The sequence below is a fragment of the Geotrypetes seraphini genome, chromosome 9 (assembly GCF_902459505.1).
Source record: "Geotrypetes seraphini chromosome 9, aGeoSer1.1, whole genome shotgun sequence".
Lineage (NCBI taxonomy): Eukaryota > Metazoa > Chordata > Amphibia > Gymnophiona > Dermophiidae > Geotrypetes > Geotrypetes seraphini.
The window spans coordinates 65,051,847-65,071,916 of NC_047092.1; the positions used below are offsets into that span (position 1 = coordinate 65,051,847).

At 41.5% G+C, this 20,070-nt stretch overlaps 3 protein-coding genes across 4 annotated transcripts in view; 2 read left to right on the forward strand and 1 right to left on the reverse strand.

The window, feature by feature from the left end:
• Positions 1-20,070, forward strand: part of TMEM117 (transmembrane protein 117) — a 649,075-nt gene that overhangs the window by 623,360 nt on the left and 5,645 nt on the right. The window lies entirely within an intron of this gene.
• NELL2 (neural EGFL like 2) overlaps positions 1-20,070 on the reverse strand; it is a 648,388-nt gene that overhangs the window by 141,858 nt on the left and 486,460 nt on the right. The gene's annotated exons all lie outside the window — the stretch shown is intronic.
• LOC117367139 (60S ribosomal protein L7a-like) lies at positions 18,012-18,876 on the forward strand. The gene has a single exon (XM_033959448.1). It carries the CDS (start codon positions 18,017-18,019, stop codon positions 18,815-18,817), a length of 801 nt encoding a protein of 266 aa, XP_033815339.1. The 5' UTR covers positions 18,012-18,016; the 3' UTR covers positions 18,818-18,876.

Genomic DNA, 20,070 nt, shown 5'->3' on the forward strand with positions numbered 1-20,070 from the left:
TGAGCTTTAACAAGCTCATAATGACAAAAAATTAAGGTTAATTGTGTGGTAGGCACTGCATGGATAGGGGCAGATCAGGGACATTTTTTATGGTTAGCTGCTGCTAGGCATCGTTAGGTGCCAGTAGGCATCTAATGTATATTGTGACCAGCCAGGTATTCTCCCTGCCAAGGTCCCAGTTAGGGCAGGGGAAAAAGTAAAAATGAAATCCCAGGGTGGAATCAGGAAGGGACATAGGGAGCCTGAGAGTGATAATTCATCCTGTGACCACCAGAGGGAGCCTGAATTGTGCGAGGATGAGTTAGGTGATCTATCCCCAAGTCACCACCGGGGGAGCCCAAGAGGCCCCTGGAACACTGCTGACTCACCTAGAGTAGGGCGTTGCCCCAGAGTACTTAAACCAGCAGTGGAGAACAGACAAGCAGGCCAGCTAGGGAGAAGGTTGAAACCTTTTTTCCCTAGGGAGTCCCCTGGGCCAAGCAGGAGCAATCGACCCATTCCTATGGAGTTATTAGAAGCCGGACAAGCTGAGGAGCTGCCTGTTCCAGAGGAGGAACAACCCATAGAATGTCAAGAAAGTTTTGCAGAGTTTGACTTTCCTGAGGCCATGCAGGTGGACTGGGCCTCAAGCTGCAAGCAGTGAGTTGTTGGTTTTTTCAAGTAACTGTTTGCTTGCTTTGGTTTTGATGTTTTTGCAAAGCTAAGAGTGTCATTGTGGGGAGAGGTTTTGCTAACACCCAGGGAGGGAATTTTGAAAGCAATTAGCTGTGCTTTTGATTTGCAAAACCTGTGACACTCTCCTTTACCTGGCAGGGATATTTTAGGCTGCCAGAGGCTTTCACTTTGAGCACTGTAGTTTGGAAAACAAGTGCCCTGAACTTTATTTTTGTGTGTGAAACTACCTGCTTGAGAGCAGGCAGGGCTAGCTCTGAGGAGAGCTGAAACCTCAGGTGGAGCTGGGACTAAAATTAATGCACAGAGAAAGTTTGGACTTTATTTTGTGCTGTTTATTTTTCCTATTCCTTTTGGCATTTTTTTTCTTTACTGCTGTTTGGGAATTCTGACAATTTTTGCAAGCTGTAAGAATGAACTACTTACCTTCATGAAAGAATGAGTAAAGTTGAATTATTTGCCTATGAACTTTAATTGTGGTGCCTTTGATTTTTGGTTCCTGTTTAAAGTCCAGTCCTGCAGGGTGACTCCATTTTGGGTCACACGCTGGTGTGCTATTTTGAGGTAACCACTTGGAGCGCTGTAGAGCCCTGGTCTGGGCTACAGTGGTGGCTACATAATTAGGAGCCTCAATGTAGGCAAGATAAACACTGGCCTACATTGGAGATGTCCACAATATAGACAACACCTAACATGCGTTTGACATGTCTAGGTGCCTACATTGTAGGCATCGTTAACAGAATCTGGCCCTTACTGTTTACGAAAAAGGTGGCAGTAAGGGCTCATAAGCTAATTTTTGTTAATGGCTGTGTTAAGCACTGTGTCCAAATGCAGCATGACCTTTCAGCTTTGAGAGTTATCATTTTGGACTAGGTACCCTGGTGGAGGAGAGAAAGTGATTAAAAAATGTCTTGCATAACGGGAACAGCGCTGGATTTTTAAATTGCATACTCAGACACCCTCAGGGCTGAACATTAACACCTGAATGGCAGCATTTTTACTTGTTTGAATTTCGTGGACATTGAATGTAGTGGAAAGGTGCCAATTGGTGCATAGCTGTGAATATCTGACTGATAAAGAGAATGGTGATAGGCTGAAGCCCTGAGACTAGCATCTATAAGATGTGTGAGTCACCATTTTGATTATAGGTGTTGGTTGTAAATGAGCTGGGAAAAGATATATGTAAATTTATAGAAATATTTCTTGCGCATTTTGAATATAAGATTTTAGAAATGGGAAAGTCTGCTGTATTTTAGGTTTTTGAAAAGCCGCTTATAGAGATACCTGATATAGCGGGGGAGCTGTTAGCCATGAAACGCTGGCTGCATCGGACGAGTATAGTAGTTGAAAGTACATTCAATAGTATTTAATGGACATAGATACCAGACCAATGCAGATGACAGAAAAGATAAGTACTGTTTTTTGACCGAAATTTTTAAAATAATCTACACTGTTTTTCTGACTATGTGATTGATGAAGAGGATGTATTAAAAAGGGACTATGATTTGATAAGTAATTGTGTTTGTGAAAACTGTTTCATTTCACGTGCTTTTTTTTTGTTTGTTTTGTTAAAAAAAAGAGACTGTTGCAAAGCAAAAATATATGTACAGTACATTTTTTTTTTTGGGGGGGGGGTTATGCTGATGACTGAAGTAGGACTATTATCGTTGTTGCACCCGTGGAGGTGTTAAGCTCCATTTTTCTGAGGCTTTTCCAACCCCCTGTGAATAGATACATTTATAAAACTGCCACTGGTCGAATGTGGATATTATTTTGTGAAATAAATTGAAAGATTAACTAATTATTACACTGATATTTTGGGAATTATGTGCGCTAATGACAACATTAGTGCATGGTCCTTAATTCAGAAACTGGAAAACTAACCATTTTCCGGCTGTGGTACAAATGGCTTTAGCATGAGGGAAAGACCCATGTAGGGGCATGCTATGGCCACTTTCTACCACAGCTTTGTAAAAGGACCCTTTAGAGATGTAAAATAATAATAATAATAATCTTTATTCTTGTATACTGCCCAACCATAAGTTCCAGGTAGTTAACAACAAAGAAGGACTGTACATTCAGTGAAACATACATATAAACAGAGATACAGCAATAATCAAGCATATTTCGAAAGGAGTTGGGAGGGCAATGAGAGAGCTGCACTTTCTATATATACTGAACCTTGAATATCTGCAATGAAACCAGCTGTTTGTTGAAGCTATGTTGTTTTGTTGGTAACCTTGACAACAGCATCAGGGTTGCTGAAATTCAATATAGAAAGCAAACAACCGTTTTAGAAATGGAAAGCTGCTTGTTTGGATTTAAACACTACCTCACTAGAGGTAATTTTATAAGGGAGGGCCTAGTTAAACTGCATTTTAAGGTGGCTTCTTGTCAATTTAAAATACTAATGTAAGCAGCATGGGGTAGATTCAGTAAATGGATCCCCAAAGTTAGCCAATGGGAAGATGCACACTAAGCCAATATGCTGCAAAGGATGCAGAACAACCATTACAGAATACTAGCTTAGCATGCATCTCACATCTAACTGTGGGCATGAGTACTTATGCCTGCCAAAAATTGGTGTAATTGCTGGCACCTAATTATTTGCAGTTGGGCATTTAAAAGACACTATTATATAACACTGCACCTAAATCCTAGGAATGCCCCTGACACATCCATGCCCTTCCCATGGCCATGTTCCTTTTGGAATTGCACACAAGAGAATTTAGACACTCAGGGGCTGATTCTATAAATGGGCATCCCAATTGCAGGCGTCCTATCACCATCTGGCAGCCAACTGGGATGCAAGTTTTTAGAAAAAACCTCCCTGAGGCAGAACATCTACACTGTAGGCATTTGTTGCGGATCTAGGGAGACAGGTAGGGACACCTAAGCTTGCCTAAGACTTGGGGTGGGCGTGGTTTTGCCCGAAAATGACCTTGAGTAAGTTTAAGTGGCCCTGGGCATCTCCCTATGGCTGTGACAGATGCCTGATATGTAGGCCAATAAAATTGGGGTGTGACTCTCTAACCAGCACCTGTGACATGGGCGACAGAGATTTGGGGGTTTAGGCATATGTCCATTAGGACAGATGCGATTATGTTTAGGGTGCCAGTACACGATCCTCAGTCGCTTCATAGACCAGCGTCCTATGCAGAATCAGCCCCTCAGCTTACAGAATAGTGGCGTAAGTCAGTTTTGTGTTCAAACGTACAGTACGCCCCCCCTCACAGACCCCCCCCGGGCATGCCAGCGATGTCCGCCTGACTCCGCTGACCACCCAACAGTGCACCACAGCAGCGCCAGTAGGAAGTGATCGAAAGGACAAACCAGCCCGTGGAAAGGACAAAAAACTTTTCCCGCTGCTTAATTGCACTGCCTTGTGCTCCTCTTCCGGCGGCTGCAGTGGCTCTAGTCTCTCCTGGGCGAGAAGAGAAAATTTGCATATCATGCCCGCCCAAAGCCGAAGCCAGAAGAAAATTGACACGCCCACCCGGCCCTAGCCATCACAAAACCGCTACGTTCGCCAGGCGCCGATGCCAGCACAAGACCGGTAAGCATGGGCAGGCTATATTACCTAGCAGCGGGATGTCCTCTTCCTCCTGGCACGCCGCTGAAAAGATAGCTGTGCCGAGAGAAATTTATTTAAATTTACCCACCGCTCCTCTTGCCCTGCCCCATTTCCCTTCTATTGGCTCCTGCCCTATTACATCCCCTGACCCGTGAGGCTCCCCTTTTTGTGGTAGGCCTCGCGAGTTGCTCCAGCCTGCTTCTGGCCACTAGTAACGGGGAAAAACCCAGATAGTAGCAACATTCCATGCTACTGATCCAAGACAAGCAGTGGCTTCCCCCATGTCTGTCTCAATAACAGACTAAGGAGTTTCCTCCAGGAAATTGTCCAAACCTTTCTTAAAACCAGCTACATTAACTGCTCATACCACAATCTCTGGCAATGCGTTCCCGAGCTTAACTATTCTCTGAGTGAAAAATATTTCCTTCTAGTGGTTTTAAAAGTATTTCTCTGTAACTTTATCAAGTGTCCTTTAGTCTGTAATTTTTGATGGAGTGAAAATTTGATCCACTTGTACCCATTCTACACCACTCAGGATTTGTAGACTTCAATAACATCTCCCCTCAGCTGTCTCTTTTACAAGTTGAAGAGCCCTAGCTTCTTTAGTCTTTCCTCATATGAGAGGAGTTCCATCCCATTTATCATCTTGGTTGCTCTTCTTTGAATCTTTTTTTAGTTCCGATATATCTTCTTTAAGATAAGGTGACTAGAATTGAACACAATACTCAGGGTCGCACCATTGAGTGATACAGAAGCATTATAACATTCTTAGTTTTGTTAACCATCCCTTTTTAAATAATTCTTAGCATCTTGTTTACTTTTTTGGCTGCTGCCACACATTGGGCGGAAAGTTTCAGCGTATTGTCTACAATGATACCCAGATCTTTTTCTTGGGCACTGACTCAAGGTGGTCCCTAGCACCTGGTAACTATGATTTGGGTCATTCTTCCCAATGTGCTTCACATTGCATTTGTCCATTTGGACGCCTAGTCTTCCAGTTTCCTAAGGTCTGCCTGCAATTTTTTCACAATCTGTATGTGTTTTAACGACTTTGAACAGTTTAGTGTCATCTGCAAATTTAATCACCTCACTCATCGTTCCAATTTCCAGATCATTTATATATAAGTTAAATAGCACCTGTCCCAGTACAGATCCCTGCAGCACGCCACTATTTATCCACCTCCATTGAGAAAAATTGCCATTTAACCCTACCCTCTCTTTTCTATTGAATAAGCTATTCCTAATCTACAACTGAAGATTACCTCCTATCCCATAACTCTAATTTTCTTAGATGCCTCTCAAGAGGAACTTTGTCAAAAGCTTTCTGAAAATCTAGTTACACTACATTAACTGGCTCACCTTTATTCAAATGTTTATTCACACCTTCAAAGAAATTAAGCAAATTGGTGAGGCAAGATCTCCCTTGGTTGAACCCATGCTGACTCTTTCTCATTAAATCATGTTTGTCTACAGTACGTTTTCCACAATTTTATTTTTTATAATTGTTTCCATTATTTTGCCCTGGCACTGAAGTCAGGCTTACTGGTCTGTAAATTCCCAGAACTCCCCTGGAATCCTTAAAAAAAAACCCCAAAAAACATGGTGTAACATTGGCCACCCTCCAAACTTCAGGTACTACAGACGATTTTAACAACAGGTTACAGATCCACTAAAAGCAATCTCACATTAATGCAGAGAGTTAGATTTGAGTTGAATATGGGATTTGAAGAATCACAACTGAGTAGACTGGATGGGCCGATTTTTTGTTTTTCTGCTATTATTTATATATTACTATGTTATTCTTCTCTTTCTCACTTCTTAAATTTTATACTTTCAGGTTCCCCTCTTCTTTAAATATAATTATTTTCATATGAATAATATATAGTACAAAAAAATTATGTTTAATTATCTTAAACAGAACTGTATTTCAGACTTGATACCAAATATCCTGATGATATATTCCAGGTTCCTTCCCTCTTGCCTCTTCACAACCTTCCCCTGGTTCCTGTTCTTTCTGTCTTTTTTCTGCCCATTTCTCAGATGTCTTCCACTTTAGCTTATTCCCAGATCCTCTCCCACACATTTCTTCTCATTCTTCATTGCTTTTAGCAAGTCCAGGGGCCAGGAGTTGTACCAAATGAGGGAAAATCAGCCTGGGATCTCTCGGGAAATTCTTTTGAATATCTTGCAGCAGTGTCCCCCTTTCAATGTTCCTTGAAAAGGAAGTCTATATAAAAGGAAGGCAGGGATAATGCAAGACCTGTACATCCTTGTCAGGCCCTATGTTCATTTTCCTGCCTGTTGCTGCTAAGTAACAAACTCTTTGGGACAGTAAGTGAAGGTGTCTTAGCAGTGGCATTATATCGAATTAGGGATCCCCAAACTATAATTTTAAAAGGGTCTCCAGAGTAGGAGGAATTCATCTCAGAAAAACCAGGAGCAGCTACAAGTGGGCCCCTTTTCCCTTTGGGTCCCATGGCATTGCATAGACCATGGGCAGAATTTACACCACTGGGTAAAAGAGTACAGAAAGATTACTTAGCAGGTTTCTTTTTTCCCTCCTTTATTTTATGAGATTGGATACTTGTTTGTAGGTACACAGTTTTTATCCCTCTTTCATTCTGGGGCCCAATTTGCCCATTCTTTTCTCTGGCAATGATCCCACCATATCAAAAAGCATGTCTTGGCTTGTCTAGCTATGAACAAGGAAAGAACATATTATATTTGATGTTTTCAAAATTTAACACCATAGGCAGTCACTTACAATCAGCCTGAGCTTGAATATAACACTTATATCCACTGGTTTTGAACTGAAAGCAGAAATGACAATCTTTTTGGAAACTTATAATGCAAAACTTGGCAAGGATATGTTTTCTAATGCAGTGTTTTGGACATGAGCCATAATTCATTCTGCTCTTCTAATTTTATGATACTAATTTTATTTGTGACTGTTAACTGAAGAATCAATGATCTGGTTTAAATTGATTTGCACAGCACTTATATCAATGTTTCTCAACACAGTCCTGGACTACCCCTTTGCCAGTCAAATTTTCAGGATATCTGCAATGAGTATGCATGAAAGAAATTTGCATATAATGCATATTCATTGTGGACATCCTGAAAATCTGACAGGCAAAGGGGTACTCCAGGACTAAGGGCTCCTTTTACTAAGCTGCGATAGCATTGAGCTGGCGTTAGTTCTAGCCGCGTAGCGCGTGCTAAAATCCTGTGTGCACTAAAAACGCTATTGCAGCTTAGTAAAAGTAGCCCTAAGTTGAGAACCACTGATTTATATTAACTATTTAGAAAATAAGTTCAAAAAGTATCTAAATTGTCTACCTTAGAGCACATTAAAATAATAAATTTGAACTTAAAGAAAAGTGCTTTTATTCAGAGAATCTTTAGCCATGGCTGCATTTACTGTTTTTCCTATTAATGCCCCCTCCCTTCCTTCTGTGTCCTAAGTTCGTGCCCCTATTAATGCCCCCTCCCTTCTTTCTGTGTCCCAAGTTTGTGCCCTCTCCCCATCACTGCCTTCCAGCCTTTGTCCTACCCCTTCCTCCCTCCCTCCTCTGAAACCTGACTGCCCCCAAGCCTACATGCTGCCGATTCTTCCTCCCCCCGTCCACCACCGCCACTGCCACCCACCACCCACCAGCTCCATTTGATTATCCCCTGCCGCAACTCCAGGCAAGGAAGGGCCAGGTGCATGCAGCAATTGCACACTGCTGGCCCACAGGCCTTCCCCCTCATGTCAATTCTGATGTCGGAAAGAAGGTCCGGGCCAGCCAAGCAGCGATTGGCTGGCCTGGAACCTTCTCTCTGATGTCAGAGGGAAGGCTTGTGGGCTGGCGGCGTAGAATCACTACACACGCCTGGCCCTTCCTTGCCCGGAGTTGCAGCAGCGGTGGGGGATAATTGAATGGAGCTGGCAGGTGGCGGCAGGGGGTGGTGGACAGGGGGTGGCAGGGAGGAATCAGTGGGGCAGGCAGGGAGAGATCCCGGGCGGCAGTCAGCCTGCGTATCCCTAATAGGCGGCCTGTGCATCCCTTAAGGTACACATACCGCAGGTTGAGAAACACTGCTCTAGATGCTGGGGATAGTACTCATTGGGATGTGAGTGGAGGAGGGGCAAGTCCTTGTTGGGATCTGGTAGGGAAGAGTAGAGAGCTAGCTAATATCTGAGAGAGAATGAGGGAGAGGTCTGGATGTAGTCTGAGGGGAGAATGCTTGCTGGGTTCAGAAAGATTAAAGAGGGAACATGCCTGCCAGGGTCATGGAGAGAATGATTGCAGAGGTGTGGGGATTGAGAGATGCGAGAATGCTTTCTGGGGTCAGGGAGTGTTTTTAAACCTCCATATTCATGTGGCATAATTTAATATGGAGGTTAATGTACTGGTGGTCACATTTGTAAGGGTTCAAAAATGTATTTATATTATACTGGGAGAGCACAGTATTGTTGGTTGCCTAGCACCCATCAAGGGTTAATTCTGCCCTGTATATTGCCTTTATAAAATTTTAATAGATAAAGTAGGTTTGCCAAAAGTGACAGCAAAATATAATAACACTAAATCCAGGAACTATTGCTATAATCAAAGAGAATTTTATATATATACTGTATACTAAGAAAGGAAGGACCATCAAATAGAAGCTCAGGTTTGACTTCAACTTAGAATTCATTGACTCCAATTTATTTTTACCATCATCAGTCCATACCTCTCAGCTTATTGTAATTATACAGTCCCAAAACAAAATAATGAAAAATGCTTCTTAAAACATTTATATCAAGTTGAAAATCTTTTTTTTTCTTCTAATACTTAGCTCAGGATGTAAGGTTTCATTCACAGAGCTTCCTAATCACCCAGTTCCAGGAGGGGGATTTTAGACGAGTCCTGGATTTCTGCCGATCTGATCCTGATGCATTATGGGACCCACAGCATCAATTTCAATGGTTAGAATCAGGGACTACAAACACCACACTACTTTGGGATGTAAATGTAAGACCAGGACTGTCTAAGAAGTCTCTCTCCTTGAACTAGATAACTTGACAGCTCTGCAAAAAAAGTTCATAAATTCCAGTTTTTATTCAACCACTTTTTGGGGCTTTTCACATAGGCACCCTCGTATAAATTTACCCCACAAGAGGGTAATTTTCAATAGCCATTTAATCAGGTAGATGTACTATTTCAAAATTGGCCACACTGAGGTGCGGATTCTATAAAACAGCACCTAAATCAGCCATCATCTATAAAAATGGTGCCAGTCGCATATCAGTCATGCTTAGGCACCGTTTACAGAATCACACTTGGCAACGCCTATGTAAAAACTTAGGCGCCGGAAATGTGAGGGTTTTAAAGGCCTACATTTCAGGCACCTAATTTTTTGGGAGAATTGTGCATACCGGTGCCTAAGTCACACTCTGCCTATAAAAATTCCCACTTAGGTGTTGCTAAGCACCATGTGATAGGCGCCTACCTTTTACAGAATCGGGTAGGCGCCTATCACCCAATTAAATTTAGGGCTCCTTTTACAAAGGTGCATTAGGGCCTTAACACGCAGAATAGCGCACGCTAAATTGCCACACACTCTAGCCGCTGCCGCCTCCTTTTAAGCAGGTGGTAATTTTTCAGCTAGCGCACACTATAGCACGCGCTAATCTGGTGCGTGCGCTAAAATCGCTAGAGCACCTTTGTAAAAGGAGCCCTTACTTTTCCAATTTTTGAGGCTATTAGGGGATTTTGCCAATTAAGGGCCCTTTTTATCAAGTTGCACTAGAGATTTTTAGCATGAGCCGGCACATTAAATTCTCCAGTGCTCGTAGAATTCCTATGAGCATCAGAGCACTTACCTCGCCAACCCGTGATAAAATCTCTAGCGCACTTGATGGAGGGTGGTGGTAAATTAGGTGCCTAAAAGACATCTAACTTTAGACACCCTTTAGAGAATCTGGCCCTGAGGGCTCTTGGGGTTTTATGACTGTCAGAGCCTACTGTTACTTTGCCCCCTAGAATCTACCAACCCACCTGCTTAATAGTTAAGCCCACCCTGATTAATGCATGCAGAACAAAGAGGAAAAGAAGGACAACGAGTGGTAATGTGATTAAAAGAAAGCAATTGAAATAAACCGCTCTTTTATTGTCTATGGAAGGGCGGTATATTAAATAAAATTAAACCATAAATAATTGTAATGTATAATGTGTGATAAAAAAAAGTAAGTGGCAGAGACAAAAGTAAAAAGGCAGACAAAAAGACTAATAGTGTGAATTATTGAATAACATGGAAAAATGTATTTTATTTGCTAAAAGGTGGGAAGAGGGAGACTACTGAGGAAGAAAAAGAAAGGGTGGTAAGCAGAGAGACAAGGTGAAAATCAGAGCAGATGTCTTCATAATTGTTTTGGGGTTTGCCAGTTCCAACATGAATTTTGGATAGCCAAGGCAGTCATTCTACATGTTGATCTAAGTCCTTCATGTCATTTTCTTGGACCCTGGAATGCTTGCTCTGAATGTACAAACTCTTGTGCTGTGTCACAGAATGATTGTTCTGAGTATCCAGATACCAGGCTTCAAGCCAGCTTGCACTGAGCAGGTGCTCAGACATATGTTGTAAATTCCGTGTCAGCAGTTTGGTGTTTACTGCTCTGTTTTTACTTTCTTCACCAGAATACATAACTATGTTGAGAAATGGATTTTAGTTGGATTTGTCTTCAAATAAAGATTACAACTGCATGAATGCAACAAGACAAAATCAGGATATATTGGTAATCATAGGCTGTGGAACGCTTTTTGTTTGGGGGGAGCCCATAAGTTCCACCCTTCATAAGAACATAAGAATAGCCTTACTAGGTCAGACCAACGGTCCATCAAACCCAGCCGCCCATTCTCATAGTGGCCACATTCCATGCTACCGATCCAGGGCAAGCAGTGATACCTTTTGCAATGACCCATATCTCACCTTTGTAATAAAATTAAAGCAAAAATTACATGACCTCAACTGGAGTGAGCTTTGGTGGCACTTTCAGAGGTTGGGAAACATGAAGACAAATATTGGGCAGACTTCTACAGTCTGAGTCCCATAAATGGCAAGAAGAGATCAACATCAAGGACGGAGTGAGCTTTGACAACAACTCCAGTAGTTGGGAAGTAGGACAGATAAATATGTGCTGGATAGATTTCTACGGTCTGTGCCTTAGATTCAAACAGTTTTTATTGATGCAAACATTATCAAATACAACAAATACAACATCAAAGCATATCAATAATGCATCAACTATAATAATATAATATACATAATAAAAGACAAATTCCACTTTCAATAAACCCCCACTTTATCTATATGTAATTATGTGTTTGAACCTTTCAATAACCTCTACCATCCCACTCCATACCCACCCCTCCCCACCCAATAGTACTCTTTTCCCAATGATACTCTCTTCATTCAATTAAATAAGAGCCCAATTAAGAGACCCAACTTAAAATCGCACTACGGCCCTTGGATGCAAATCTTGCAAATATGAATCTCAAGTTTGTATAAACAAAATCTTTCACTTTCTTATAATTCCAGCATCTCTAGCTTCCCAAATGGCCAACTGATGTAATTGGTTCCGCCAATGCCAAAACCTCGGAGGATCAGGTATCGTCCAATATTGAAGTATACATTTTCTAGCCAAGAGACTCATTTTCCTACACAAATCCTTATGTCCTTTAGGCAAATGGCCAAAAGCTTCTGGTAAATCCAAAATAAAGAGAGAAAGAGAACAGCGCCAAGATCTTCCAATTATCTTTGACATATCATTTATTATTCACTTCCAAAAGTGCTGAATTATGGGGCAAAACCAAAATGCATGACCTAATGTATGACCCTCCCTCCCATATTTATGACATAAAGGTGTAGGAAGACCTCCACTATAAAACAATTGTGTTCGTGTGCAATAGGCATGTAATGTAACCTTATAATACTTTTCTCTTAACCATGAACATGAAGTCACCCCAGGTGTCACTCTTATAGTACGGGCAACATCTCAATGTCTCAAATTAAGCTGTAAATCTTTCTCCCATTTATCCCGAATTTTCTGATAGTCCTTGTCTGGTTGTATTTTTTGCAAAATAGAATGAATACAAGACACCAAAAGAGACATCCCCTCCTCCTGAGCAAACAACTCTTTCAATCTAGAACCCAAATGCAAACTCAACTGTACTCTGTCAAGGGATCTCACATAATGTTCCACTTGTATACATGCAAATTGTGCTCTCCAAGTCTCCCCCACCTTAGCCAACAATTCAGTACGAGTCAATAGCTCACCCTCATTTCCCAGTATATGTTACAATCTTAAAATTCCTCTTGCACCCCATAATCTATATTACCTAGAGTCTCTACCCGGAAGAAAAGCCGGATTACCCTGCAAAGGCAAGAGATCAGTAACCATTGGATTCCCTCCCAAAAATTGCAAAAGCCAACGCCATACCGTCTGTAAAGTATTAAATACAACACTTGAACGAACAAGAGATGGTTACGCATTCTGCGTACTATGTAGTAAAGCAAATATATCATAAGGAGCTAAAAATTCCTGTTCCATCTGAAGTGGAGTATAAATGCTTGTCACATTTACCCTGATCACACAAATGATGAAGTAAACACGCATAATTATAAATCCGCATATCCGTTAAACCCAACCCCCCTCTATTCCAATTACCCAGCAAATATGTCAACTTTAATTTAGGTTTCTTAGCAGTCCAACTGAAACGAGTAATTTTTTATTAAAGATCTTTAAATCTTTCTTGAGTAAACATAACAGCAAAGTTTGCAACATATACAACCATTTAGGAAAGATAAACAGCTTGACCAAGCAGATGCGACCCATTAAAGAAAGGGGCAACGTCTGCCAGGTATTCAACAATAGTTCCATATTCTGTTGAAGCCTATCCACATTAAGACAATATAATTGGGAAGTCAACATAGTCATTACTGTCCCCAAATACATAAATTGCCCTTGTGCCCAAGTCAATAGAAACTCCACACCCCCATAAGGCCTTTACCGCCACAGAGGACGCTAGCACCTCTGATTTACCTAAATTTATACGGAAACTTGCATGTTCACAGTATTCTTTAATCAATTCCAATAATGCCGTTAAAGAAGACAAAGGATCCATGAGGGTCTGTGCCTTAAAATTAGCAAGAAGAGACAGAGGTCAAGTATACAAATGTTAAATCATGAAGAATTAGACCCAGTGTAGAATGCCAGATTCATTGATGGGCAGACTAAAATGGTTAAGGGGCTGGAGGAGTTGCCGTACAGTGAGAGATTGGAGAAACTGGTCTTCTTCTCCCTTGAAAAGAGGAAACTTAGAGGGGACTTGATCGAAACGTTCATAATACAGAAGGGAATAGACTTAGTAGATAAAGACAGACTGTTCACCCTCTCCAAGGTAGGGAGAACGAGAGGGCACTCTAAAGTTGAAAGGGGATAGATTCCGTACAAACGTAAGGAAATTCTTCACCCAGAGAGTGGTGGAAAACTGGAATGCTCTTCCGGAGTCTGTTATAGGGGAAAATATCCTCCAGGGATTCAAGACAAAGTTGGACAAGTTCCTGCTAAACTGGAACATACAGAGGTGAGGCTGGACTCATTTAGAGCACTGGTCTTTGACCTGAGGGTCGCTGCGTGAGTGGACTGCTGGGCAGGATTGACCACTGGTCTGACCCAGCAGTGGCAATTTTATGTTCTTATGTCCCTGCAGTTTAATCTGCCGACATTTGCTAGGGCTGCCTGACCTATTATTTTCATATCCTTCTTTTGGTACTTGGGAAGGATTAGATAATTTGGGGTTTATTTATACAGGTACAAGATCTTTTATCTGAAATTCCAAAAACCAGAAAGCTACAAAACCTGAAATTTGAAGTGAACCGAAGTAGTCAATTTCCCCGAGTGACACATGCTGAAACCAGTGCAGGTGCATGCTTTTCTCCTGACCTTTCCGTAATTCAGGTCATAGAGCTAGAAAATGGCAAAGAAGAGTTGCAGATCTCACTCAGGGTGGCAGTGAGAAGCAGAAAAGCTTGGAGGGCTGGCTTAACATTGTCCTTCCAAAAACTGAAAAATTCCAAAAGCTGAAATATCCCTATTCCCAAGGATTTTGGATAAAGGATCTTCATGGCAACCTTCCTTATTCAGTTTGCTGAGTGAATTTGGAGTGCTTGCCAGACTTCATTCTAATTTTATAACCAGTCAACAAGGGACACTTATACCACTCTCTCCCCAATTCAATAAAAAACACCAAAAAATTGCAAGCCTAATTTGCATGTGCAATTTGATTGTACAACAAGCTAATTAGCACAAATAACTGGCATTTTAACAAGCAATTAATGGTGCTAATTAAAAACAATTACATTTTATGTGCTAGTCTAAAAAGGAAGCACGGACATGGGTGGGTCATAGGTGGATCAGGAGCATTTCTTTAAGTTATAGGAGTAATTATAGAATAAGGGAATCTGCGCTTAAAGTTAGGTGCAGTCATTTGTACCACATTTTTGTTAGTGTAAATGGCCGTGCCTAAATTTAGGGCCTCTTCTATCAAACTGCGCTAGCAGTTTGTAGCGCGGTGAGCCACGTTGAATGGCCCGTGCAGTTCCCGACGCTCATAGAGTTCCTATGAGCGTCGGGAGCAACATGGGCCATTCAGCGCAGCTCTCTGTGCTAAAAACTGTTAGCGCAGTTTGATAGCAGAGGCTGTCAATCATGGTTCCCAGGCTAAACGCTATTCTATAAACCACACCTAACTTTGGTTTATAGAAATGGTGCTTTTTTTTGCACAGAATTGCCATTTTACATAGAACTTTTTATATGACCTCATACAACTGTATTATTAACTTTGACAATCACAATAACTTTATTTATAAAAAAAAATTATAAAATCTATTGAAAAAAATTTTTACGTATCAATTATAGCACTTAATGAATTATTGCATTCACATGAAAAGGATGGAGGTGGACCAATGATTGAAACCATAATATTGCATTTGTCAATAGCATTTGGCTGTTACGAGATGTAGCAATACGGTCTGAAGTTTTCCCTTCTTCCATTTACAATCTATCAGTGCAATTGAATTGACAAAGTTAATTTTGTTTCATTCCACTTTCTTTGTGTGCTTTATTTTCAAGTGCCAGTTTTTTGGGTGCCATATATAGAATTTAGCTTTATGTGTGCTTGAGGAAGGATTTTGATGAGATTGCATAGTTTTGCTACAGACACCACTGAATTGTGTACTAAACCACTAGGTTTATCCTTAGCCCTGACCCTTCCTGAGAGGCCTGCTACTCTCTAAATGTGACCAATGTAAGTTCTGAATTGCTCTTCTTGCTTTCAAAATTCCTATCAGGCTTTGCTCACCATTATTGTGTCTGCTGCCTTACTGCTATTCATTTCCATCCCTGACCCTACTGCTCTTACCACTCCTGTACTCTCTATGGCCCGTCTCATAAATGAGCGATGGAATTTTCTCTCCTGCTATGCTCTCTTTGTGGATTGACTTATTAGTGCTTTTTGGTCTCTTGCACTCTATTTCATAAAATGTTTTGGAAGACTTTTCTTTCATTCCTTTCATTGCCACTTCTTTCATCTCTTCAAGGTGCAACACTGTTTTATTGTCAATTACTCTTTACTCGAAATTTATGTTGGGAAGCAATACACAATTAATTTATATTGCAGTGCATAAAAGAACTGTACTATACCCTCCCTTTAACAAATGCAAGCAATGTACTGTGATATTTTTTGCACAAACATGATTTAATGAGAATGTTTCTACACCGTAGATACTGTCAGCTTTTCAGCATGTTGAGAAAGAAAAGTGTGCTATTAGTTTCCAAATAAAAAAAGAGCTAAGAAACCATTTCCAGAATTGCATTTTGCTTTCCTTTGAAAGTATTGTTTTAATGTTCACGCTTATTAAATTCTCCCAAACAATTGGGGGGTAGGGATGGGAAGGTTAGCTTGATTAATAATTGGTGCAAAGCAATGAGTGTTTGTGCATTTTAGATAAGTAATAAGTTTTTCACTGGCAGCAGCTGAAATTTTTTGCAAAACACATACCTCAACTAATGAAAGCGATGGCCTCAATTCCTGAGCACAAGAGAAAGGAAAAATATACTAATGCTGTTTGATTCACAATTCAAATCAGTTTGGCTGAATCTATTCAAATCAATTTGATTAAAAAAAAAAAATCAGACTTACTAATTCAGTCACCTTGGGGTGGAGGTGTCTAAATTTCCCCTTACAATGGAGCAGCCTTCACCCAGCGTTGGGTCTTCCTCTCTAAGGGGGTCCTGCCTTTGCAGAAACAGGAAGTAGGTGGGACCAGCAGAGAGGAAGTAGTGAGCTGCACAGGAACGGGAGCAACAGGAATCCTGCGGAGTCAGAGTGAAGGCTTCCAGGTTAACCACCAGCCACATCTAGGAAGGAACACTGCTGGTAGCCTGAAGAGAGCGAGTGCGGCTGGACCCAGAGGAAGGTAGTACACCTGCGGAAGGCATGTGGGAAGGGAAAGAAAAAAATGCTGCATGGGCTGGGGGTGAGAAGTATAGGCATCAGAACGGAGCATAGGGGTCCTGCCCCCCCAAAAAAAATGTTGGTTGGGTCAGAAGAGTCAATTATGGCTTTCCCCACCCCCCTGTAATTTTAAATCTTTGGGCAGCCGGCAGCAGCAACAAGGTGAGCCTGCTAACATTGGCCTGCCCCAGAACCCTTCATTCTGCAGCATCTCACCTAAGCAGGAACAGGAAGTCGCTGCAGAATGAAGACTTTTGGGGCAGCCTAACGGAAGCAGGCTCACTTCATTACCGCTGTTGCCTGCCTGAAGATTTAAAATTACAGCAGCTGGAGAGGAGTTAGGTGGGGGGAGTCGGGTGCTGGGGAGAGGTGTTGTGCCACAGGATTCTGCTGGGGGGGTGGGAGAACATATGTTGCACAGGCTCGGGGTGGGGTTTGGGAAGACAGGGAAGGACAGAAGCTACATGGGCTGGGAGGGGATTGGGAAGGAAAGATGCTGCACGATTGGGGAGAAAGAAGGAAGAAAGCCGTCCAATTGGGTTTTCAGGATTTCCCCAATGAATATGCATTGAAAGCAGTGCATGCACATAGATCTCATGCATATTCATTGGGGAAATCCTGAAAACCTGACTGGATTCGGCCCTCAAGGAGGGACTTTGGGGACCCCTGTATTATACAGTCAACATGGGTTTCAATTTGCTATATCCTCCTTTCTCTGCCTGCGCTGAATTTGAGCCATGGCACTCTATAGTATCTCATGAGGCACCAATGGAAATTTACAGGCACCAATAATAGCAGAGGAGGAGGAGGCAGAGGAAGATGTGGCAAAGACATGCAGATACTCCCCTCCTTCTCCACTTGTTTCGTTTAGAGCCTGGGGAAGGGGATATGAGTAGGGGAAGGCTGCAAGATCAATGTATGCTCCCAGTCTTCCACTTGGGATATTTTCTGTGGAGTGGGAGGAAGGAGGGGTAGAGGGCAAACTCAGGTATACAGTATACTGGGCGTATGAGCCATAGGAGGGACAAATAGCTGGAGGAGGTGCCATAGTGTGAATTTAGAAAGAGAGCTATGGGTATGTATTTATGTTTACTTTTATGTTTCTAAGGGCTCCTTTTATGAAGGTGCAGTAGGGTTTTTAGCGCATGCACATAATTACCGCATGGCTTAAGGCCCTAGCGCACCTTTGTAAAAGGAGAACTAAGTTACTTGCTACACGCTGTCCGCCATGCCTAAAGGGAAGAAGGCCAAGGGGAAGAAGGTGGCTCCGGCCCCTTCTGTAGTCAAGAAGCAGGAGGCCAAGAAGGTTGTCAATCCACTCTTCGAGAAGAGAACCAAGAATTTTGGTATTGGTCAAGATATTCAGCCAAAGCGTGATCTGACTCGCTTTGTGAAATGGCCTCGTTACATTCGACTGCAGCGCCAGAGGTCAATTCTTTATAAGCGTTTGAAAGTGCCTCCTGCAATCAACCAGTTTACCCAGGCTTTGGACCGTCAGACAGCCACACAGCTTTTTAAATTGGCTCACAAATACAGACTTGAGACTAAACAAGAGAAAAAGCAGAGGTTGCTGGCCTGGGCAGAACAGAAAGCTGCAGGCAAGGGAGATACTCCTACCAAGAGACCCCCTGTTGTCAGAGCAGGTGTGAACACAGTGACAACTCTAGTTGAGAATAAGAAGGCTCAATTAGTGGTGATTGCACATGATGTTGATCCCATTGAGCTGGTTGTTTTCCTGCCTGCCTTGTGCCGTAAGATGGGAGTTCCATATTGTATTATCAAGGGTAAGGCCAGGCTGGGTCGCTTGGTCCACAGGAAGACCTGCACCTGTGTTGCATTCATACAGGTTAATCCTGAAGACAAGGGAGCCCTGGCCAAACTGGTGGAGGCTGTCCGGACCAACTACAATGACAGATATGATGAGATCCGGCGTCACTGGGGCGGTGGTATTCTGGGTCCTAAATCTGTGGCTCGCATTGCTAAACTTGAGAAAGCCAAGGCTAAAGAACTGGCCACAAAACTTGGTTGAATGTACCATGCTTTTTCTGTATATACAAAATAAAATTCCAGAAACCATAAAAAAAAAAATAAATAAAAAAAACCAATTTGCAAAACCTACAATTTCAGAGAAAAAAAACAGAGGCACTCCTTCAAGTAAAGACAAGCAGATTGATAAAACACCAATGACCCAGCTATTACACTAAAGGCCAATTCAAAGATGTGACTCTTCAGAGCAGATTTGAACTTATTAAGAAAACTCACCATGAAGGGAGATAGATAATGAGTTCCACAAGGAGTAAGTTAAATAAAAGTAATAGGTTGAACAGTAGGTAGAATCTAATATAAAGTGTAAGCCTGATGAAATAACTAATTGGTTCTCACTTTGAGACCAACACATTCGAGAAAGTAAATAAAATGGAAACCCAGAGCACCGTGCTTTATGTGCAAGAAGAAGGACCTTAAACTGGACCTGGAAGGACACAGGCAACTAATGACTATAGATACAATAGTAACATAGTCAACATTTGAAAATGTACACAGAATCCTGACTTTAGCATTTTGAAATGTTTGCCGCATGTAACAGTATTATAGAAAGGGCATCCAACTCAGAACATGGATATCCAAGTCAGTTCATCACAAATGGAAGACAATGTAACATGTACTTTACATGTGAGATGAATATCCATGTGCTGGAAATGCCCGGTATGAACATCCATTTTACATAATAAAGCATCCAAATCATGAACGAGAAAACAAGGAACATGAATGCCTGTGTGGCAGCATAAGAATGTCTATCTTACAAAAAATGTAAAAGTTAGCTATAGCACTTCTTATTCAATATATCAATGGGTTTTGTAATAGAAATTATATTGTGCTTTAGACTGTTGACAAATAGTTTCTCAGATATTTTGTTAAAAGATTATATTGATCACCTCCCCTTAACTTAATTTAATATGTGATGCTCGTTGGAAGCTCTTATACATGTGGATGATTGCAAGTATGCCATTGGTTGATAATGTGTGTGTATATATATATATATATATATATATATATATATATATATACATATATATATATATATATATATATATATATATATATATATATACTAGTGTTTTAGCCCGTTACATTCGTTACAGTAACGGGTGGTAGAATAGCCCCACCTATACCCTGACCCTGACTCTGACCCCACCCATGCTCCGCCTCTATCATGCCTGGATCCTGCCGCCCACTGATCACAATCCCACCACCTCACCTTTCACCATTTCCTTTGTACCTTTT

What these genes read in the sequence shown, in the direction of transcription:
- LOC117367139 (XM_033959448.1), top strand. Translation starts at nt 18,017, where the DNA reads ATGCCTAAAGGGAAGAAGGCCAAGGGGAAGAAGGTGGCTCCGGCCCCT.